This window comes from Chroicocephalus ridibundus, chromosome 7 (assembly GCF_963924245.1).
Source record: "Chroicocephalus ridibundus chromosome 7, bChrRid1.1, whole genome shotgun sequence".
Taxonomy (NCBI): domain Eukaryota; kingdom Metazoa; phylum Chordata; class Aves; order Charadriiformes; family Laridae; genus Chroicocephalus; species Chroicocephalus ridibundus.
In genome coordinates this window covers 53,213,337-53,237,173 of record NC_086290.1, presented here as the reverse complement: position 1 = coordinate 53,237,173, position 23,837 = coordinate 53,213,337, and the positions used below count along the sequence as shown (strand labels likewise).

Genomic DNA, 23,837 nt, shown 5'->3' with positions numbered 1-23,837 from the left:
TAGTAGCTGGTGACCGCCACGGCGCGTGAATCCTTGTTAATAGCATACTTAAATTGGGCTTGGTAGGATCACTAGCTTAAGGGGGGGATGTGTGGAAATGTCATTTTGTATTTTAAAATCTGGTCTATGGATCCCCTCAGCTGGCTGGTGTGCCTTTTAGTGTCGTGGGAGAGGTGTATTTTGCTTGTGTGGAAGAAAGCTCATCTCACGCAGTAGAAAGTTATTTTTCTACCCACATGTAATAAAAAAGAGTATCACAACTCGTGGGAACATTACTTTCTATAGTAATAGTGTGTGTTAGAGTCCATATATTTAACATGAGGATGTTGCCCGTGGTTACCAATAATGACCAATTACTAGGAAATTGCTTAACATATCCTGCAGAATGTGCTAAAGCAGTGGAGTGTTAGAATAAACTCACGAAGCAAATATCTCTCAGCTAATAAGATTTATAACTTTTAGCCCTCGGTGTGAGAAAAGGGCAGATAGAAAACGTTATTAAAGCCGTACTTTGAGCGGCAATGAGTTACTGTCAGCAGCGAGCGGAGACTAACGCTCATGGCAGCAAATGAGGTTAATGGCCTTTCCCAGGGGAAACAGAGAATATCGTTACCATAGAGAGTATCTTTATGATATAAAACAGCTTTGCGACATAGAATATATTAACAATATAGAACATATTTACAATATAGAACATATTTACGGTCCTCCGCGTGTTTCAGAAGCCGGGTTAATGGTGGTGGAAGTTCATCAGCCAGCTGCGGGCCGCCTTCGAGGGCAACCCCCGTCTGTAATTAACGACCCGCTGATTAATTAGAGTGCCGGGCCGGGGCAGGGGCGGGTTTACGCATAAACCCGTGTTTATTAAAATTTCGCCCGTCAGCTTTTGGGCCGCGCTGTCCCGGGGGTGGGCCAGAGGCACAGCTGCCGCGTTCCCCCTACCCGGGCCCGCTCCGTGAGGCCGCCCCCCGTGGACAACCCCCCCGACCTCCGGAGCGGCGCCTGCGCCTTTAAGAGGAAACGCGTCTGTTTGTTGTCCCCCCCGCGCGCTCCACGCCGGCAGCGCCAGCGCCGCTCCCATTGGCTGCCGCCGTCCCAGCTGCTGCTTGCGCGAGCCGGGGGGCGGGAGGGAAGTGGGGGGGGCGATGCGTACGTCTGTGTGTGTGTGTGTGCGCGCGCCGGGAGGGGGGGCACCCTCTGGTTGGTTGCAAAAAAATGGGCTGCGGCTGGCCACGGCCAATCGACGGCGTGTTGCTATGTGCCAGCGGGTAGTGATTGGCGGGCGGCGGTGTCGCTCAGGGCCAGCAGGCTATAAGGGGGAGGGAGCGCGGCCGTGAGGGGGGAGGGCGCTGCGGGGCTGCCAGGGGTGCGCGTCGGCCGCCGCGCTCCGTCTGCGCTGGGGACGCGCTGGAGGCGGCCGCGCCGGGGCGAGTGAGTGCGGCGGGGGGCGAGGGCCGGGCGGCGGGGCTCCCGGGGGGGCGGCGGGGCCGGGACCGGGCCGCCGCGCCGAGCTGCGCCATCAGCTGCCTTCCCCCCCTCACACTTCCAACCCCCACCCCCCCCCAGCGGGGGGGCGCTCCCTCAGGCCCCTCGGTGAGACGGCCTCCCCTCAGGGGAGCTCTGTCCCCTCAGGGGGAGAGGGCTGGGGACCTGCGGCGCCCCCAGCGCGGGCTCTGCGAGCGGCGGCCTTTGTCTGCGGGGCTGGGCGAGGGGCTGGAGGCGGGGAGGGCAACAGGTCGGAGCCCGCGAGAGCGTCCCCGGGTGCAGCGGGGCGGGAGAGGGGTTTGCCGTTCTCCGGCAACTTCCAGCGAGGGGGGGGATCAACAGGAGGGATCTGCGGAAGCGGGGCAGGGGCTGGCCGGCCCTGCCAGGTAACGGCGGGGGGAGCACGGTATGGTCCTGCCTCACGAACCGTCTCGCTGTGGCAGGTAAATGCATAATAAAAGCCTGAAAACTCAGGTGGGATCCGACGCCACGGTGTGCGTGAGGTTTAGGCTTGTGACTCCCAGGAGAGGTACGGAGGTGCAGCAGCATCTTCCCCTGGGTACTGGGGGCACCCCCTGAACCCTCGGCAGCGCAGCCCAGGGGGCTGGCTGCTGACCAGGGAGAAGCGCCCTGCCGCCGCTCTTATTTACCAACACTGCTGCTGGAGTCCCTGGAGACCAGGCCGTTCCCAGCTGCAGGCTGTGTGGCTCTGTGCTACAGAAGTGACATCATGCCTGGTGTGGCAAAAGAGAGATTGCAGGGTGCCTGTGGAGAGGGCATCCTCAGCCTGGGTGATGCTGGGCCATGAAAGGCAGGCAGTTTCCGCACACGGTGCGTTGGAATCTGTCTCCCCCCAGGGAGCAGGGGTAACTCTGCTGGTCTGTTGTTGCTCCAGCCTCTGGTTAAGGGTGTCGCAGCTTCCTCTTCTGTGGAGTACTGTGCTGAAGTCCAGGGTCGGGAGGTAAAATATCAAGGGTCTTTTGTCTTTTGCTTCTTCACAGAAACTTTTGGTTTTGATCCAGAAAAAACAGAGAAGTTTTGAGATGACAGAAGTAGTCATGGAGCAAGCTATGGGTCTGTAGCTTCAGATTTTAATGTGATTTATGAAGCTAAGAGAATCTGAAATGTTCCAGTTTAAAATGTGATTTTAATGATATAGAAAAAGAATTGGAGTCCCCTGACCCCTTCCCCCACAATTTACTGGAGTGAATCTGTCCCTGCTTTTTTCTGGCCCTCTGTCTTAAAATACAGAAAGAGGAAGGCCCATCAAACTAGTGTTCTTAGCTTGCAGACAGCAGTTAAGCGAGGGGTGGGACGGTAGACCTGCCTTCCCAACATTGCCTTCATCAGGGCCTACTACATGCTCCAGATAAGGATTTTCTGCTAATGCATTTACGGTTACTTAAAGCTTATGCTCGGTGGCACAGAGGGGCCTTTGCTGAGTTAGGCAATTGTAAACAAGCAGATACTGAGAGAGCTCTACTTATAATCCATGAGAGGATTGTGCCTGGAGAGGATGTGTTTTGTGACTGCATTCTTGCAGAGTACTCCCAGGTCTCATCATGTTGGGGTCCACGCCTCTGGTTTCTTGTAAAGATTGTTTGCTGTGTAAGGGCAGTGCTTGAATAGAGAATTAAGATGTTTTCCTTTTCTCACTGGATCCCTAATTCTAGTTTCCTGCTGAAAGACCGTTTAAAAGTGAGTGCTTTCAAACTAAAGTTGGGGATACTGTAGGGAGGGCAGAGATGTTGCTTTCATCTGATGATGATGTCAAGTGCTGCTTTTTTTTTTTCTTCTAAAAAAAAAAAAAAGAAAAAGCTTTCTTTGCAGGTGTCTCTTTCATGGTGCCAGGATCAGAATAACTGGCAAAACTGTAGTGGTCCCTTGTCCTCTGGATCCACAGATTTTTGAATAAGTGATTTCCTTCCTTTGCTGTTTGGTGTGGATAGTTGAGTCAGGGTAGTATTGAGGAAGACAGCATCACTACCTGTAAATCCACATTCCCGTAAAGGCTCCTTGACTCATGGATTGAATACCTGTTGCTGAGAATTTAATTAAGGAACTGGTCACTCTGGTGTAGGTCCTGGTGAGCAGTTTAGAAAGTGGGAGCTCCTTGATCTAGCATGGTAGTACACAAGCATTGCAAGGATTGCAGAGGAGTAAAAAGCATGTATTTGTTGTTCTTGCATCATGGCCTTGCTTTTGACCGTGTGTGTGGAAGCCTCTTGAAGAACCGCCAATAAAGCTAGGCTTTCATTGGGCTTCAGTCATTAACTGACAAACCTTTGTTTGCTTGAACTTAAGCAGAGCCTTCATTAGAGGTCAACTACGAAGTGCTGGAGCAGTGGGCTTTGAGGGATCACAAAGTAGAATCTGGAATGGAGAAACTGACAGTTCATTTCTCTGCGCTGCTTTGAAGCTGATCAGTGATGTTCAAGGCAGAATGGCTTAGCAGAGTGTGTTTATCCCTTTGAAACCATAGCAAAATATACAGCTTCCTTTTTTTCCCCTTCCTTGACAGAGACCTAGAAGTTGGTCCTTCAGGATGGTCCCTCTTTTCTGTGCTTGTTAATTCAGAGGTCTTCTAGATCCAATGAGAGTTACCCTAAGGCTAAGGGTAGGTTTCCTTTTCCTTCCAGAAGCCAAGGTGAGTGCATAGGACTATTCTGAATGAAGGATTTTTCAGTTCTTTAGAACGATCTTCAGCTGGTAAATCAGCATGTCTGTTGGTGATGTGATGCTAATTGAGGAACTGGATCTCTTTTTCCCAAAACAAAGGCATTTTATAGTTTGTCTTCTTTGGAGGGAAGAAAATAGAGTTTTCTGTGTGGGCTGCTGCTTGGGAGTGCCGGGTCCTGGGCCTGAATCACGCTCCCTCTTGCCCCCATCGGTCCCTGTTCTTCATCCTGCATGACATTTGGCAGTTGGTTTTCTGAGTCTGGTTTCTGCCGTGTCTTACTTGCCTTCTTGTTTCCCGTTTGTCAGGGCAGGTAGTTGTCTTGCAGTACATAGTAAGCAGATTTTTCTTGCGTTCTGGCTTTGCGATAGCCACGTCTGCCAGCCCCGTCTGAGAGTGTTTTCCCCCACTGATATGGGATGTATTGGATGTCGGGAGCAGCTTTGTCTCCGGAAGTGTCAGTGGACTGGCCAAGCCACTTAAGTCTGCAGGAAATAACATAATTAATGAGACTTAGTTCTCCCACATCTTGTACCTGACAATCTCAAGTCACTTGACAATGCTAATTAAAGCTAATCACACTCCTCTGTTTTTAGTAAATAGCTATTATCCCCGCTTCACTCTTGCTTTAACAAATGGTAGTGCCAGGCAATGTGAGTCACTGGAAGTTATGGGAATGCAACCCGTAAGACCTTCCGGTCTCTTCAGGCAGGCTTACATGTCTGACCAGTGATCATTTCTCTTACACCTGTTCAAGTGTCGGTAGAGCATGTTAAAAGGCGGGATGTTTAGCTGACTCACAAAAGTATCCAGCTTTTTGGCTCTTTTTTTACTGCAGTTGTGACTTGTACAGAACTAAACTCCTGAGGTCGAGCAAAGGCTATTAAAAGTTTCAGAAGCTGAGGATGCTTTGAATTTGCCCTTCAGAGAAGCTTTTGATCTGCTGAGAGGGAAGGCAGAGTGGTGTCAAAGCTGCACTCTCACTTCTCCTGTTTCACATTGGCAGTGGCTTCATTATGAGGACAGAAATGTAGCACGGTATGACCTAGGCATTGCATAGCTCAGCCACAGAACTCTGGAAGATTGAAGTTTCACTGATGAAGTATTACTAAAGGATGGCTGGAGAATATATTATTAAAAACAGATTGTCCAGCATCATAAAAAAAGATGGAGTTAATAATTAACTTGGTGGGGGAGAATCTAACGAGAATCCCAGGAACTCCCAGCTCAAGCATGCGTCAGTAGGCAAGAACTGTAAGAGGTGAGTCAGTTCACATACCTTGGCAGTAACATGGGGGTTAGTGAGGATATCCAGGAGGAACCAATGACAGCAATTGGCAAGGTAACAGCCGACTTGACCGTCTTAAACTAGATTTAGTTATAAAGTATCTGTCATGTGAAGACTCCAGCTGTAAGTCTTCACCTGACTTTGCCCCCTTGACATGTTGGTTGCTGTGCCTTCAGTGGAAATGCAGGCTAGAAGGATGGTGGCTGAACTGCCCGGAAAGTATGTTACCTCATTAATACATAGTAACTGTTGCATAAAAAATGTTACTGGTAGAGATTGGTCAGATTTCAACATTTTATCCTTAGCTTTACTCAGAAAAAGAGGCAGACGTTCCAGAGTAGAAAATAAAAGTCACTGTCGCTCCTGTGACTAACGTGCTTCTGGGCAGTGTGAGGCTGGTTAAAAGATGCTCCTGGGAAGAACCCTCTGAGCAGATGGGTTTCATGAGCAGATGAAAACTTACAGGATTTGACAAGGGGAGCTTGCAAAGTAAGTCATGACAGGCAGGTGTGGCAGATCCTTCTTTCAACTACGAATGACTCTGAGGATATTGGAAGGGTACTTGCAATAGATAAATGTTCTCACCATGTTACTTGTCAGTACCCAGCTTTTACCAGAGAAACAGATGATCCATCCAGCAGACCAAATTAATTGAAACCTAGTCGCATCTACGTTTGCCAAAAAGGAAGGTAATAGAGCAATGTAAGGAGCACACAAAAATATAATGATATGACATGATTTGGATAGCTAGGCTGTTCTACAATTAAAACAAATGAGGAAGAGAAGTTGGGAAGATAAGAGTGTTTCCATTTTGTCGGTAATTGGTCAGTTGGATGTGAGGAGCTTTTCCTTGATGTCTTTAGTTCAGGTTGGTACTAGAATAGGAAAGCAAGGGTGTCTTTCATTTTGTAGAACACTGTATGTGCATAATATTGGCAAAGTATCATGTCCTTGATCTATGACTCCACGTGTGACCATCAGGTTGAAAGTGTAGGTTTTTTTAGGCAGAAGGATGGGTATGAATTAATTGAAGAGCCATGTCTTACAGTGTGTTTGAGCCATTGCTGTTATCTCGCTCTAGTGCGTCATTTCCACTTGGCCAATTCGGGTGAAGGACTGTTATCCCATTGCAGGGGATGCTAGCATGAGTTTTCATGAAATGTAAAGGAGGAAATGAAGTCATTTGTGTTTTAAATTAGTTCAGATTGCAGTTTTGCTTATTTGTGGCACATGTGAGATCTTCTGGTAGGAGCAAAAGTAATTGCTGGCTTTTTTTCAAATTTGTCCTGGCCAACCGTGATGCTTTTCTGCGCGTATGTTTCCTCCTGCATTTGGTAACTCATGCTGGCTTCTCTTGTGACCAGTTATTGAATTTAGCTGTGATGGAGCGTACCTGCAAAGCAAAGGTGGGCAGCTTGCAGCTATCATGCTTGCCATACTGCTTCTTATCAGCAGCGCAGGCTCTTCTGCATTGCAAAGATATTGCTGCCAGGCAACTCGTAGAAGAGTGGGAAGAGAATTCAGCCAGAGGTGTCAGTCATTCCTCGGTAGAGGCTGAACCTTGCAGTTCCGTGTTCATGTGGTTTTGGAGACAGGCCCAGAAAAGGTAACAAATTTTGAAGCCAGCTCTGTGAGGTGCTGTGTGTCCGAGCTGTCCTGTGCCTTTTGAGGTGAAATTGTAAAGGGAAGAATTTGATTAAAATTTCCAGAATTATTTCCCTTCCCTGCATCCCAGTGATGTCTGTGGTGTATCCGAGTGGATTTTGAGTGGTGTGCTCTGTTCTGAATTGCAGGGAGAGGCAAGTTGTCAGTTCTGGCACCGAGTGGTCTGACTCCGGCCTTAGATCAGTAAATAAAGTCAGAAGGTTGTCATGGTCATCTGGCCTCTGTAATCTGCAGCCAGGAAAGAAGCATGTCTGCATCATCTTCATTGAGTTACTTGAACTTGTTCCTTTGCTTTCCAGCCAGTTGTGTGCTATAATTCAATACAAGAAAGCTTTTGCTTTGAATGCCGGAGACCTCTGGACTAGCTACTCACCACAGTTGCACTAGAGAACCTGAAAGTGCACTGGTGGGGATGCTGTCTATTTAAAAAAAAAAAAGTGAAACTTTTTAATTTGATTTAATCTCCAAACTGACAGAAGGTAAATCAACTAGGTAAAGAACAATATTTTCAAAAATTACGTTGGTTTTAGTAAGTTATGGATTAATAGTGTATAGAGTGGCAAAGCTAGACAGACTTAAAAAAAAAAAACTAAAACAAAACCAACCCAAAGTGAGTTTTAAAGATTTGCTGTTTGTTCCATTTAAGTTTCAACTTAAATGTACTTTCCACATCACCTTCACAGAAAGCCTTTCTGTCAGAGGGGAATCAGAAAGGTGGTTGTAGGGATGCTGAGTCTATTTTTGATGAGAAGAGTTGTGATAGACCATAGACTGACATATTGCCTGTTTAAAAAAAAAAAAAAACAAACCACAAAAAAACCCTTGGAAATGTGATTAGTATAATTGCAATGACAGTTTTGACAGTTTTAGTATTGATAGCGATGCAGCAGAATAATAACTGATGTTTCTCCTAACAGGCTGGCTATGGTATGTGGAGCATGGCAGGTGCAGCATGGTTGGCGTGGTGCCTGTCCCTGATTCACTATGGCCAGATAGTCTTTAATTGCTTCTTGCTGAATCTCTTTTTGATGCCCTCTAGTGGTTACCTGGCAATTGTCTGCAATGCCGTTTGCCATCAGTATCTCCTTTTTGCAACCATCCCTACCCTTTTTCCCAGAATCATCAAGTGCTTCCCAGCGGTGAAGGGTGCTGTTTCCAGTGTGCAGAAGAAAGAACTAGGGCCCGCAATGATGAAGTGGCTTGCTAGGAGATATCTAGAGAAATAAAGGGGGCTAAATATATTTCTAGTCAAAGGTGGTCTAACTGAGAAACCCGCTCCATACTATTACTTGTGTTGCAGTTGTGTCCATATAGCTGGTAAAAGTAAATGCAAAGGATTCCTGCCAGCCATCTACCACCATTTCTCTTGTTATTTTCCTGTCTCTGAGGGCTTGCAAGGTTTGGAGGCTGAAGGAGCACAGGCATTAAAAAAGGACATTTATGGTTCATGTGTCATTGCTGACTTCTGTTGTTAGTGCTGCTGAGCTGCATGCAGTGTCATCAAGTGTTTGAAATTGGTGCATTTCAGAAACTTGATGCCGAAGCAGTAAAGGTACATTGTGTACACCCATATGCTATTTAAACTCCTTTCTTGGCTTCCCCTTGTGTTCTGTGTTTAAATTCAGAATGGTCATATTTTCTTTCAGGGCCTTTCACAATGTACTTCCCACCCTCCTACCTTCAGATGATCTGGCTTCATCTTTTCCAAAGCTGTTGCAGTCCTGTGTGGTAGTGAGGATCTCCAGAACTGCCCCAAACCAGGATTTTTTATTGTGGTACTACATCATTGGAGTATGACAGCCATTTTTAGCTGTGCCAAGTATCTCTGAGGGTTCGGCACCTGAAATTCTGACGCTAACTTTTATTCCATAGGGAAGACTGGCAAAACTGGGCATTAAACTCATACTCCAATTTCAGCATATCACCTTAGAGACTAGCCTTCCTCCTTCAAACTGCAGTGCATTAAGCAATGTTAAGGCAGTTTCCATGTCAAGAAAACCCTGTTAAGTAAGTATGCTTACCTCAAGCATTTTCTTTGAATTGTGCTAAGACCCTGGAGTGACACAGGCTGCTACAGTTTGTGACCTTATAGACACACAGAACTCTCCAAACCTGATTCCGCTTGTGCTTTCATTGCACGCAGCATAAGTACATCTCCAGCTCTCTCTGTATTAATGAGAAGAGACACCAAAGAAGAAAGGTTGGGATTCCAGATAGATGGATTTTTTCAAAGCTGCTGCAGGCAGCTTTCCATAGCATTTGCTGTGTTCTAATAAGTATTTAACAGACTAAAGTTTCTTATCTTAAAAATCAAATAATTCATAAAACAAACCCTCAGACCCAACAAACCTGTTGTTTGTCCTGCCAGAATGAACAGGAACATTTGCATCTGAGCTGCATTGCACATGGGGTTTATGCAGAATTAGCCTTGTGTGCGATGTTTTTTTTTTCTCTGCCATTGTGGCATATGGGCTTGTACAGGCATTAGCCTTGTCTAGCAAGTGTTTGGCACGGACTTAGCATTTCTCCTTTTCTGTGTTTCCTAAATTGATAACGGCTTCGTGTGAAAAGCGGCTGTTGGACAGGTGGAGGGTGATATACTGAACCAAAATGTTGTTTGAATGGCAAAATGTGTGGCATGGTTTTTCATTCATGGAGGGGACATCTGCTTAAAACTTAGCAGGATTAAGCAGGACAGCCCTAACACACACAGTGTGTGCAAGCAGTACATTTAGCTGATTCTCGCACCGATAACCACGATAAACAATGTTGATAAGCTTTTCCTTTTGTGTAAACCATTTTTCTGACTTCTTGTAAACTAACTAATATGCACAGATTTCTGTTCCATTGACTTGGGTGTGTCCATCCCAGAGATAAATTTCTCTTCAAGAATGATAAAAGAAAAATACTGTATTATATTGCTGGTGACAATACCTATCTCTCTAACAGTATTGGCCACAATGATAAAGTAATCAAAGCATCTCTTTGTTTTTTAAAGTGATTGGAATGACTACTAATGCCCACTGTCAGTGAGGCTGATGAACGTTAGCTTGTCATTCTGAAAAACCAGAGGCACAGCCTAAAATTATCCCCGTGCCTTTGTTCTACAGTAGAATATTAACACTGTTAGCTGTTAAATGTGTTTTAACTCAAATGTGTTTGGTGCTAGGACAGAAAAAAAAAATACAGGAGGCTGGTTTTTGCATTGCTGAGAGCCATGGATCCTATTTAATACGTTCCAAGATGATATTCAAAACAGAAATGGGTCCTCACAAGCTACTAGCTGTGCTCGTACGCTGTAAGAGTGCATTTCCTATTGTTTTTCCTTCCTCTCCTTTACTATGATGAGGACAGAGCTCTTGGTAGATAGCGCACACGACAGATCAAACTGTCAGGCTGAATGTTCTATGAAGGTGTTGCCTTTGTAAAGTATGGCTACTATATATGAGCTTATCTGAAGTTTCTTTTCAAGGCAGTTTCTTACCTAGGTTTCCCACCAAGATCGTAGTTCGCAAATCTCTATTCTTTCCCCTGCCCTAACCAAAAAGATAAATTTGGTTTGCCTTCTCAGCACAGGACTGAGAACAGGAATTGCAATTAATCTTAATCTGTTCTCTGATATCATCTCACTTCAATATTTTTTTTTTGTCCACTTCTGAAAGGTCAGATGTTTTTGTTGACGTTAAATGTGTTGTGAGATCAAATAAATGAATGCTCATTAAATGCTTGTGCAGAAAGCTGCATGCAGCAGATAATTTGTGTGCGTGTGTGTTCATTTCTCTGTTAGATAAATGCAGTTGTAGTATTTCCTGTTTTACTTGTTGTTTTAGAGCATTAATGCTTAGGAGGCCTGGACAGAGGGGTCAGCAAACAACAAATTAAGGGATTGCTCTTATATTATTCTGGTTGGGTATCATTTGGCTTTGAGGATGCCTGTGGACTGCCTTCTCCAGCTGTTGTGCTGCAGTGCTAGGAAGCTGATCAGAAAAGAAATGTTTGGTATGACAGTATGGGAGGGAAGTAGTAAAACTGGTAGTTGATGTATTTACCTATCCATGCAGAGGAAAAGGCGGGGGGATTGCACCATTTAATTACAAATCAACGAAATCTAAGGTTTAGACACAGTCTGTTTTCTCATTCAGAAGTCAGGTGAAGTGATTGCCAGTCCTTCTTGTGCTTTCCTCCAGATGGTCTGTCTGATGTAATCTGTTTCTTTCAGACAGGGCTTGGTGCTTTGCCTTGGAATCCAATTGTGTTTGGCCCCAGAAAGACCACACTTAGTCTCCTGCTTCTGTGCACTTGGAGGACAAGGCACATGGCTCACAAATTCCAGGTTTTGAGATCCATTACGGCTGGGATATAGCGAATCGGCTGCTGAATCAGGGGCTTGGAATTTGAGGATGGTTCCGTTGTCTTGTGACTGTAAATGTTGGCACTTGGCTAGTTCAGCGAGGCTGGGATGTGTTACTTTTACTCATGCCTAATCAGCAGAAAATAAGGAAGGATTCTGCTTTGTTTTGTATCTTATTTCTGCCCTGTTGCAAACTTGTGGTTCAGTCCTCGAAGTGCCCCTCACCTTGGAGGGGAAAACAATGCTGTCTAATGCAACGCTAACTCAGTTTTGACAAAATTCTGGTGCGCATTGAGAACTGTGGCAGGGTACAGGTGAAGACTGCCTGATTTATCTTACTTCTCTGATTTGTGTAAAAGACAAATCTTGCTGAAATACAGAGATGCAGCTGTGTACCAAGTAGCGCACAGGCAGTCTGCTTAGCTACAGGTTGGCCAGATAAATTCCTGGCAAGACGCCTTTTTACTGAACAAGGGGTTTAGTTCGTAACAAGCTGGAAAGTGAGCCCTTCTGTGTCAGGATGGGTCTTACAAAGCTCTCACTGTAACTTAAATTGGAAAAGGTTAATCTGATTAGTTAGTGTTTGCAAAGAGCTTTAAGGATGAAAAGTGCTATGTAAGTGCTGACTGTTATGATCATGATAGATATGCTTTATCAGCAGTTTGCAGGATGAGCAAGACTCTTTTTTCCCATTTGACTGTAAGGGAGCTGCCTTCTGGAGAGAAGAAAAATAATATTTCAGAAAAAAATGAGTATCCATTCTACTGCTGTCTGCCTCCCATTGAGCACTGTGCATGGTCATAATATAATGAACCTTTGCCTGCATCAAACAATGCCCATGTGGGCCTATGACAACTCTCCAGTGTAGTGCTCGCAGGAACTGTTTACCAGAAAGCTTGCAGATAGCGTGCCTGGCTTTCTGGGGTTGTCCAGCTGGCAGTAGGTTCAGTGGGTAATGCTTTCAGAAACTCTAAAGCAGCTTGGATACTTTGAATCTTCTTTTTTAATAATTACAAGAAGACTTAGGAGCAGAAGTGTTGAAGACAGGGGTTTCCATAAATGGTGCTTTGGTACCTAAGTGATGAGATTTTTTTGTGTTGACAGTGATGACACATGAGGCTTCCTAGGAGAGAGCAGTAATGGATTCACAGTCTGATTTTCGTGGTTGTTTTCAGTATGACTTGGAGAGTTTTGTCATGGTGAGATGCTTCTGACTGATGCTAACACTGGGCAAAAGAGATTGTCTAAATGGGATGCTTATCAGTTCTGCAGGACTGCTTCCTGCAACAGTTTTCTTGGGTTCTGCCTTCAGTTCCCTGATTGACTTTCTGATTTCCACCCTACTGTTTTGACGATTTCCCCTTTAGCAAGACAGAGGGATGTATTTGCTTAGAATAGTCCCAGGCCATCAGTTCTCTGTGTACCCTGAGCTGGTGTGTGGCTGGTGCTCTGTTTGGGAAGGCACATCCTACGGAGCAGCAGCAGAGCCAGCTTAACATGCAAACTCCGGAGAACTATTTTAGCGGTGTAGCGGCGTAGTGACCTGGGCTGGCTTTATTCTAACCTGGAAGATTATCAACTATGCTTCAGGCGAGTTACTCATACTGGCTTAGAGACCAGCTCTTAAGCTCTTGTACTTTTCTGTTTTGTCCAATTCAGAAATTTCCATTGCAGGCCAGGTGTGGGGGTTTTATTTCTTGGTTTTCTGTTGTTTTTTTTCGTGGGGGGTGGGCGTGGTATTGTTCCAGTATTTGATACACAAGACTCAGAAACTAAACAAAATCACATGTTTTATGGAAAGGAAAATCCTTATGGGAGGAGCAGCCAGAGTTCATGATTAATTTCTAGAGTATGCATGCACGCCATGTAGCAGGGAGGGAGGGCAGCTGCTTCCTTTATCCTTTATGCTTCTTCCATCCTCAAAAGAAACATTTGTAGCTGGTAAGCCTTATAGATGTGTGATCTGAAAAACTGATTTCTGCCAACAAAAAAAGACCTAGACTTGAGCTGCCTTGCAGATTCTGTCTTACATTGGATAGTAAAAAGGTATTTCCATCCTGAATAGGATTTTTAACTGTCTCTTGCTATCAAGAATAGTCTTTGGAGGCCCTTCCCTTGCTTTGACTGCTGTCAAATGTTCTGAGTTTAAAAAAAAAATATACTAGAGTGCAGTTTATAGAGTAGCTTCTACCTTCAGAGATTGCAGGGAGTTATAAAGAAGTGTGATGAAGTAATCCTCTGTTTCCCATGTGGAAACTAGGGCAGAATGGAGAGAAGAACTGGTTTGGTGACTCCTGTGCTTTCCTGGTGTCTGAGGAAACCCGCGTCCAGCTCCCAGCTTTCCTGCACGCTTCCGGGGTGTCGCATCAGTGAGTCACGCAGGACAGCAGCCGGCAGGGCTGACTCCGGGTCCTGACTTTCTCCCTAGCTAACAGGGCCTGGCTTCTCCAAGGGGTGGTACAGAGTTGGGCCTTGATGTGTGCGGTTCCCCAGAGGTGTTTGGGAAATCATCTTTTTAGCATCTTTGTGGTTCTGTAGTCACTTCCAAATCCATTAAGTGTTGGAATAGAGATTGTGAGTGTTGGAGTGATAGGAAGATGGTAGATAACTGAAGCAGAAAGATGTGAGGGCAGTCAGCAAGTCAATGGCTGAGCTGTGAATAGAACTCTGTTCTTCATCTAATCCGCAGACATCGCACTTATCTCCTGGCTGCTCTGATTCTTCCCTGCTCTCTTGATCAAACCCTAAATCATCCTGTGGGCTAGAAGACCGTTGTTGCCTTTGAGCTGAGTGTTCCGTCTCTGTTCTTTTTTTGAACTTAGGTTCGTGTGAAGTCCCCCATTCCCTCTGCCCGAATCTCTTCCTCTGAAGCGGTCACCAGCGTGTGGAGCCTGCCCCACACCCATCACCTGCCAAACCACGGCCTTTACCTGTGTCTTCCGGTGTTTCCCGTGCGACCCGTCCTGCGGGAGTGCCTCTTGGGCCACCCCAGAGTTCACCCAGCGCTCAGTGGCTCCAATGGTGAAGATGACAAGGTCCAAGACTTTCCAGGCATATCTGCCTTCGTGCCACAGGACCTACAGCTGCATTCACTGCAGGGCTCATCTTGCCAACCATGATGAGCTCATTTCCAAGGTACGTGCATGACCTCACCCGCAGGTGCTGGGTGGACGCCTCCTCCCCAGGGAGCGGAAGGGTGCGTTCACTTGCATTGCAGGTCAGTTGCTGTTGGAAATGCCTGGCCTTAACCGGTACCACAGTTTCTGCTTGGAAAATGGGCGCTCAGCCTAAAGGATCTATTTGTGAGCTGCCGTTTTTGTTTCAAGTGAACTTGAAAATAGCTGTAGGGGACAGGTGTCCAAATTTGGCCCTCTGGAGTGCTTACAGGTGGTCTGTCTCTTCCATGATACCACCTCCTCCCTCTCATTTCCAGCTGTAAAACTGCACTAACTGATGGCCAGGACTGCATAAATTACTTTCCCAATACTTCTTGTTCATGTACATGCTTGTCAGCGTAGCCGAAGGGTTGTTGCATGATCATGGTTTGGAGGCAAAGTGTCTGGAGATGTTCCCTCTGTTGAACTCTGAGCTGTACCAAGCGACTACACTAAAGCCCCTACTTAAGGGAAGGTTCGCTGATGCTTCTACTGAAATGTAAGACGGCTTTCCAAAGACTGATGAGTTGTTGCTCAAACCCTTGTATTTTTGGTAGTCTACTATCAAGACACTTTGCAGTGAAAAAGGGATGAATAGTAGGATGTGCTCCCAAGCTGGGAAGAGTGGAAGGATTCAGTCCTGTCTTGTGATCTGTTGATGGCAAGGGGAAGTGTCTTGAGGATAAGCTAAATGAAAAGCTTTCAGAGCCAGTAAGTCAGGGGCCTTTGATGCAGAGGGAACTGGCCAGTAAGAGGATCTCTCTCTGAAGTGTGAAAACTAAACTTTCTCAGTGTCTATTGGAGCCTGCAGCACCTGGATGTGGTGAGGCATCAAGTTTCCAGGTTTGGCTGCCTTGGCAATGAACTGTTCCATAAAGTTTATTCAGCTTATAAAATTTGTGTTCAGAAAAAGCAGACACACCATAAGCGTGTGTGTGTGCACATGCAACTTTAAACCAGTTCAGCTTCTTGGAGCAGCCTTGAGAGAAGGGCCAGGATCAGAAGGGACATAGGTGCTCTGCCTGTTGGAAAGTGTGTAGTGCTTCGCCTCTTCCTGTTTGCGCAGAAAAGATTAGAATGGGTCACCTTGCACCAAGGGCATCTGTCCTTCTAGGGCTGACATCTTAGCAGCTGTGGAGCTCCTTTTGGATTCTCCATGTTGGGTGTTCAGACCTGTCGTGTTCCATTAGAGGCTGTCTCCTTCCTTTTTCTCTTGGTAGTTGCATGGGCCAGATCGATGCATACTTCTGATGTCTGCGTGCAAACAATTTAAGTATTGTGGTATGAATAATGCTGATTGCAGACTGCTACAATTTTGGTTTTTTGCAGTTTCTGAATAGGCAGGCGTCCTGTTAGACTATCACTTGTGAGTCATTCTGGGCCTCATGGGGACTCCTCTTGTTCTGCAGTGGTTCTTAGCAGAGCTGCCCTTGAGGGACTGCAAAGCTTCAAGCTTTTAAAGAGGAGGAGGTTGTACAATTCCTCAACAGAAAGAAGTTTTGAAATGTAAGTGACAACAGCAACCTGTGCCCAGGTCTGGATGTGAAATACATTCAGCCTCAGACCAACTACGTGACTTCAGGCTCCTGTGCTCGGTTGAGATATCTGTAAAATGAGGTAGTCACTCCCGTCTTTCCATTGGGAGCATTGTTATCAGCTGAATTTTGTGTCGGGACACAATATGCTTTACTGAATAAAGACGACTTGTTTTGCTTACTGCTTTCATGGTGGATTAGGGTTTGTGCTCTGCTTTTTTTGACATGGCTGATCCCCAGCCAGGGAAAATACAAAGCTATACATGCCCAGTGGTTTCACCTTTGATACTTCCTTCCCCTCCTTGTTCCATGTCCGTGATCCTTCTTGTCCCCTGTGCAATGCAGCCAGCTTTGCAGGTAAGTGGCTTCCAGCAGGGCAATGCCAGCACTGCAGACTGCTTGGAATTTGAGTTTCTAGCCATCGAGGCATGTGGTAACTGCCCAAGAATGCTGACTGCTAAAATATGGTCATGGGAGGGAAGGTATGAAAGCACAATATGAGGCTATGTGTATTGAATCATGAAACTGTTAACTACAGGGTGTTGCAGTGCTTGTATCTGCTCATTATAAAGTTCATTGTAGACTGTGGTGTAAATTTGTAATGGTGTTGGGACCACATTGTGGTGGAGCACTAGCGGGTCGTGCAACTTGAATGCAAAGGATTTGGGGTTTTAGGTTTTATTTCTCAGAGTTATAAACTTTAATAAGATACATTCCTTGTATAATTGAGAAGCTTATAAAAGTAATTGTGCAATCATAATTTGTACAACTGGCTATTAAGTAGAACAGAAGGGCAGTCCCTGTCTCAAGGGGTTTCCAATATGTGTAGAAACTTTCCCAGGCAAACTTAAATAGTCATCTTTTTATCTATTTGAGTTAGGTTTTAAACATCTCCCTGAGGCCTTCTGCAGTTCTTTCATCACAGCCTCATATTAGCATCTGAGAACCAGGCAGTGCAATTGCCGTGCTTGTTTTCCATATGAAAATGTGGCAAATGGAAGGAAGAAAGAAGCGCCATGAGGACTGAAAAGGGAGTGGGAGATTTTGTCAATCCGGAGCGTTTCTCAGTCTGCAGTGTATCCCATCTTGAACCTGACTATGTCACTTTAATCAAAACAACCCAAATGACACCATCTTTGGAAGCGTTCCCTAGAAAACAGGCTTTTATGTAACAGCAGGGTGTTGGTGATTTGGCTTGATGAAATTAATTCCTCTATTCCTTTTGCCCTGAGTTGTGCAGAGACCACATGAGAGCTGTGCTGCTTTGCATGCCGTGAGCTTTTAGTTCCTTTGGATACATACAAATTGCAGCGTTGGCTCATGCCGTTGGCTGAAACACTAGCTGGAGCTGAATCCTGGTATTGTTCTGTGTCGGTCCATGCTTTATTTCCTCTTCATCTCTGAGTTTCCCCTCTTAGCCCTTCAGCACTAGTGTTAACTTACTCTCACTTCAAAGTGTTTTGCCAGGACTGGGTATCTGAAACTCTTTGACAAATGTGCCTTGTCAGGGAAGTTTTTGCGTTCTTTTCTACTTGAGGAGAACCTTGTGCATTAAAATGGGTAGAAGGTTTCTCAATAAGCCACTGCTATTTAAAGAAAATAATCGATGCCGAGGCTTTTAAGAAAATCTGAAGCTGTTACATGAAGCCAGTTACTAAAATGTTGCCTGCTTGCTTGGCCTTTTATCTTCTGCAGCCAGAGGGAGAGAGTGGTTTAGTATGTCTGATTTGTAATAAGATCTAAATTGTGGGTTGGATCGTCTGGCCAAGAAAGGTCTTAGTGACTTAGGAAATATAAGGTGATCAGTTAGATTGGGTGGAGTGAGTAACTAGTTTTCCTTTATATGTTCCTTCGGTGCCTGGGTTAGCATGAGTGGAGGTTCTTGTTCCCTCGCAGCAATGCGTGATTTAAAAATCTGTGCCAAATTTAGTACATACTCTTGTTTCATTGCTTTTTCCAATGCCTAAATTGACTGAGACTTTGGGAACTCAACCGCACCCTGCAACAGATTCCTGTGTGACCTTGAGTAAGTCACTTAATGTCTTTGTTCCTCCTTTCCCCACCTGTACAGTTGAAACGCTGCTGTCTTGTCCAGTCTGCTTGGAAGATAGAGCTTTTGAGCAGGTACTGTCTGCTCTTGTGAATTAGTACAGCATGTCCTGATCCTCTTTGGCTTTACTGTAAAAACAAAAATACTGTGCCAGGCGACTGTAGTTAAAAAGCGTATTTCAATACCTTCCAATTGCCAAAAAATAAGTAATAGATACACAACATCCCATGGTTTTTAGAATGTTTAAGAAAAATATATATTCAATAATCAATGGTGGCAAAACCTATCCAGGAAGGAGACAGAGGGACTTTTTTCGAGAAATATACCTTCTGCATCATTTTCTAGTGGGGCCTGGGGGAACAGCTAATGTAATAGACATTCAACAGTGTAAATATCATCTCTTCTCTTTCTGAAAACGGCAGATGTGATGCTGTTTTCTACCTACTCTGTGCCATTCAAACTCTTTGTCAGCCTTTTCTGTTTGAATTCGTATGTATCTGGTGTCAGGTAGAAAAGGATGGGAACAAGAGCAGGAAGACACAGCAGGCTGTGTTAGTTTCTTGCTTGCTGACTTTTTTTTTTTTTTTTTTGCTATATGAACAAGTAATTCGGCAGAAATGTCCCTGATTATGGAAATATGTAGGGAATGTCTTGTGGGCGTCCTGCAGTTTCTTTTTTCCTGAATTACTGTGATCCGACTGCTAAACATTATGCAGTGATGTATCCTCTGAAGTTAGCCTACGGCTTGCCAAGGAAGTTTAATGTTTTCCTTTGATGTCTGCACGAGACCCTTACTGAACATGAATGCGAAATCCTTCGACACAAAAGACTGCAGGTCCTCCAGCACAGAGAATGTAGAAAAAATAGAAGACTTGCGTGTGCCTGACTTTCTCACTTGGGGTTGGACTGTTAGCTAGGGAACAATTAGAAGCTTTCTTTCCTATCTTCTTGGACAGGAGTTGCAAGGTTTATAGGCAAACATTGTTCCCAATCATAGTGGCCTAGCTGCTTCCCTGGCTAGCAGAGACTGCTGGAGCCTGAGCTTGTGGCTACAGCAGCCTCTTAATGGGCTTTATGGCATGCTAAAAGCATCAGGCTTTGCCCCATGTTGCAACTGGGGGAATCTTAAAAGGATTTGAAACTCTAGTGCTGGCTTTCAGTTAAGTTGTGGATAAATTCGGCTACTTCGAAGCATTTGATGCTCCATTGTTGACCTTTCTGGTTTTGGGGTTTTTTGATTCTTTCTTTCTGAGTATGTGGGGAAGGCAGTGTGCAATGCTCCTAGATCTTCACTTCTAATGAACCGTCCAGTGTGTGTTTGTCAGTTTGCCTTGGAGACATGAAATTATTTGCTGGGTGGGGGGAGCATGCACACAAGCTAAAACAATAACACTAAAATTTTGAAGTGGTTGTTTCAAAACTTTAATCTAATGGAAAAAGAAAGAGGCATTTAGTAAGTGTCCAAGACTAATCAAGCAAAAATCCTGCATTTCCATCATAGGAAAAATACTGTGTGGGGTGAGGCGAGTATTCCCTTTTTCATGGGTAAAGTTCTTAGTATTTTTCATTACATGGGGTTTCTTCTTGCTTTAAAATTAGATCTTGTTTCTTCCCAAATATGAATTTAAGTTCCCAGCTTCACCATAATGGACTCTTAAGGCCACGAGAAGCTATCGCATCTGACCTCTAGAGCATGGGCCAGTGGATTTCATCATGATTGCAGCATGTCTTTCAGAAAAAGCATTTAGTCTTAATTTGAAGACTTCAAGAGGGAAAATTCACTGTTCCCTTTGGTCACTTTTTCCAGTGGTTAATCATCCTTACTGTTAAAAATTGGAGACTTTGAATTTAGATTTGTCTGGCTTGTGCTTCCTGTCACTGGTCATTATTTTCTTTCTTTTGCTAATGAAATAGATCTATAGTACCTACCAGTTCTCTGTATAAAAGGTTCTGGTGTACAGTAACCAAGGTCACTCTTGATCACTTTTTTGATAGGCTAAACAGATTCAACTTTGTCATGGTGAAATGTTATTTTTTTCCATTTCTGTATAATTTTTGTAGTTCTCTTCTACATCTGTAGTGTTTCAACATCTTTTTAGGAATGGAAACAAGGCTGGTCTCACTGTTCCAGCATCAGATTTACAGTGTGTGCATTTCATAATTGTATTAGTCTTACTGGCTCAGCACAGTAAGCTTCTGTTCATTTATTTGCTGTTAGCTCTTTATGCACCAGGTTTATCAATTTTATGCACATTTACAGCAGCCATCCAGTAGCTTTTGGATCCTGCTTTTCAGCTCTTGTTCCCTAATGAATTGTCACTTGTAGGTATTATTCAGAGCTTGCTCTTAATTGCAAGTATTGCTAGAGTTCAAGCTGTAAGTGGTGAACAGCAGAGCAGTTCCATGAGAAGTCATAAGGGTTTTTTAGCTTCCCGTTTCACTACTGTGAACTTGTGGTAACGTTTCTTGTAGTTCTTGGCTTTCGTGAAGTTTAAAATTAAATGCGAGTTGAGAGGACTTCACTTCTCAGTAGAACAATATGTCATCAAAGTTGTTAAATGGGAACCTTTTCCTTCAGCACCCTGACCAGGAGATTGAGCATTGGTTGGGCGGAGATGAACTCCTGCAATCACACTCCTCCCCAAGACACCTTTACCAGACAGACTGGCGTTGGCTGTCCTTGCTGTTGCTGTATTGCAGCGGGGAGGAGGGGAGTGGGTCTCGAAGGCTGTCATTTGAGTACTTCTCATCAGCTCTGAGAAGCCTTTACTTGAGCAGGAATAAACAAACAGAAATGCCCTTTGCAGGAAGAAGCCAGGATATGAAATCTGAGCTGTGTAATGAGTATTTGTAGTACCTGTTACATAGTGCAGAAGTGCAGATACCTAAATTACATCTTTCTGTTCTGTGTAATTGTTTCCTCTGGGGTTTACCCTACAAGTTACTGTGCTCCCTCAGTTCTTACTGTCCATAATGGGATCTGAACATAGTCAGGATCAGGCCTCTTGTTTAGTCAGGATGTGGTTGTTTAATAGAAAAGCCCAAGGTGGTTTGTACCTCCTTGTATAGTTGTGTTTATACGGCAATTAATTGCTATGTGATTTTTAAAATATTTCATTCTGTTCCAAAAAAGAAGGAAAAATGTAATAATTCAAAATTGTTTAGAATTCTCTGTCAGGGAGGAGGGACAGGCTAAAAATGGATTTTTCTAATCCATCACTTTCTTTATGGAAATAACTCTCCTTTCATCTCCTGCTTCCTCTGCCTTAGAATTGATGACCTGGGCATAAATAAAATATTGTTCCCATTTATTATCCAGGGAACTGCCAGGGACGAAGGACAGTGAATCATCAGGGTTTTTGCTGCAACTGCTGCAAATCCTGAACAACTGGAGCATGGAGTTGATCAGGTCTGAGCCTTCCTGGGTTTGCTGGGTGTTTCAGTTGTTGGCCCTTGCAGTTGGAAGAGGAGGAAAAGCCAGCAGGCTCGAAGGCTTGCTGGTGAACTGCCCTATGAACTTCCCATGCAGGTGTGTACTTTTAATTTGATTTATAGTTGCAACAACGAGCCAAGGAAGAACGCAGATATGAGTCTCACAACTCTGAGACCTCTGGTTTAATTTGTAATTTAGTCACGTATGCATGAGTGTGGGGGCCATGCCGAGGGCTTTTTTCATGTATTGCCTGTTGGGGAGAAGACCCTGACTTCTCAGGAGGAGTCTCTTGCAATAATTTCTATTGCAGTCGCATTTTGTAGTAGCAGGAAATGCTGTCAGAGGGCTTCACATCTGTCTTACGGGAGCTGTTATGTCTGCCAGGAAGACGCGACGTCTGGCCACCCCTGGAAAGGGGCCTCAGCGTCCATCTGTTGGAGGTGTTTGGCCTGACAGTTTTTCTCAGCCAGCAGAACTGAAATGGGCAAGGGTTTGAAGCTCGAGTGCACAAGGAAACTCCACCCAGAGTCCCCTCTCTTAAAATACTTGGTGTGTTTGCGTGGAAGTCACAACTGCCAGAATAAATAGCAGTAACGGAGGCAGAAAGTGAAACTTTACCTGAAACCTGGAATTTAAAGATTTCCAGTGACCTCTCTCCTTTCAGCAGTGATTGCCACAGAAGGGATGAGTTAAAATCAGATTAAGTTTAGTTGCTTATGGAGTATCTCAAGTATGAACACCTCGATTCCAGTCCAGCTCTGAGAGGAGAGGCTGGGCAGAAATGCAGGCATGGGTACACGCGTCTTCTGCTTTAAACGTGTAAGAGGCTGGGCCTGCCCCTGACTCTGGCATTGCTGAGAACTCTCAGTGTAGTGGGACCTGTTCTCTGGTGCACACATTTTTGTTCAGCTGCTATAGAAGGCACATCTACAGCAATAAGATGAATTTCAGTACCTCAACCTGTGTTTTATAGTAGAGATGAACATTCATAATTTACGTAGCAGATTGAACAAAGAAAGATAAACTTTTATTAACTCTCTCAGCAGTAAGGGGTACATACGGTGGCTTCATCTCACTGCAGCAGATCTTATCCAGGGTCAGAGAAGAGCAGCTGCCCTGGACGGATCTGCTTTTGCTGAAAAGCAAGTCTGCTCTCATCGTCAGCGTTGGTGCTATTGTGAGCTTAGCGGCTGTATTAATGGAATACAGTGTTCCACTGATACACGGACAGTCGCTATTATCCTGCTAATTAAATAACTTGTTGCATTAGCAGTTTCCATCTTCCATCCTAGTTCTGTCTTGTGTTTATCTCTAAAACCCATACAGTAGCAATAATTAATATGGAAAGAAAGGGCTTTACCCTCCCCCTGCCACTCCTTTTTAAAATTACTTGATTGTTGGATGCTTTTGGCTGGCATCAACCTACAGGAAGAGAGCAGTGCTCAAAGATGGGGGAGAACCCCCACAGCTGCTGCTGTAGCAATTGCAGATTCACCAGGATAAAATGGGTTTTTTCATCTCTCCATATCCAGAAAGACAGTGCTGGGCTTTGTTTTCATCTTCTGTAGTTTTTCACAGTGAATAACAAAGTGCTTCTCTCCATATTGCCCTTCTACGTACCAAAATGTAAAGGTTCACATTCAATGGATGTCACTGACTTAAGTGCCAGAGATACCAAACTCATCTCAACACCCTTGAACTGGGAATGCTGGTGTTTGTTGGCAGTGAAACCGTGGAGGATCAGGGTTAACCAGCAGTATGGCCCCACGTCCAGCATGAAGACCTGGAAGATGCAGATTTTGATTTCCTTCTCGCATCCTGTGTCATCTAGATCGTGCAGTGAATGTGGAGTTTACCATCTCCTTTCAGGCACCGTGTGGGGGATGGCCTGCTCTGCTCCAGGGCTCATGGCAGTGCTCCTGCAAGAAGCTCAGTGCAATTCATAGGAAGAAACATTGCTTCTGCCAGCAGGCATACCTTCGTGGCTTTTCTTGGTTTAATGTTGGGTAAATGTTGGTCTTCCGTTGCAAGTGGTCTTCTACTTGTAGTCCAGCAGGAACTAACCTGTGGTCTTTCTGTGTACAGGAATTTATAGCTTCCTGTCCCGAATCCAGGGCCATTTCCGTGGTATGGCTTGGCTTATCGTTTGGAATGCTCTGTGGGAAATGAAACAGATCTCTAAGACACATGCCTGTCCT

General features: G+C 44.8%; 1 protein-coding gene across 1 annotated transcript in view; it reads left to right on the top strand.

Annotated features, from left to right (window-relative positions):
- Positions 1–1,334: 1,334 nt before the first annotated feature.
- Positions 1,335–23,837, top strand: part of YPEL2 (yippee like 2) — a 39,212-nt gene continuing 16,709 nt past the window's right edge. Inside the window, exons 1-2 of the mRNA XM_063341132.1 lie at positions 1,335–1,431; positions 14,289–14,601. Coding sequence (XP_063197202.1) covers positions 14,485–14,601 — 117 coding nt within the window. The 5' untranslated portion in view covers positions 1,335–1,431; positions 14,289–14,484. The remainder of the gene's footprint in view (positions 1,432–14,288; positions 14,602–23,837) is intronic.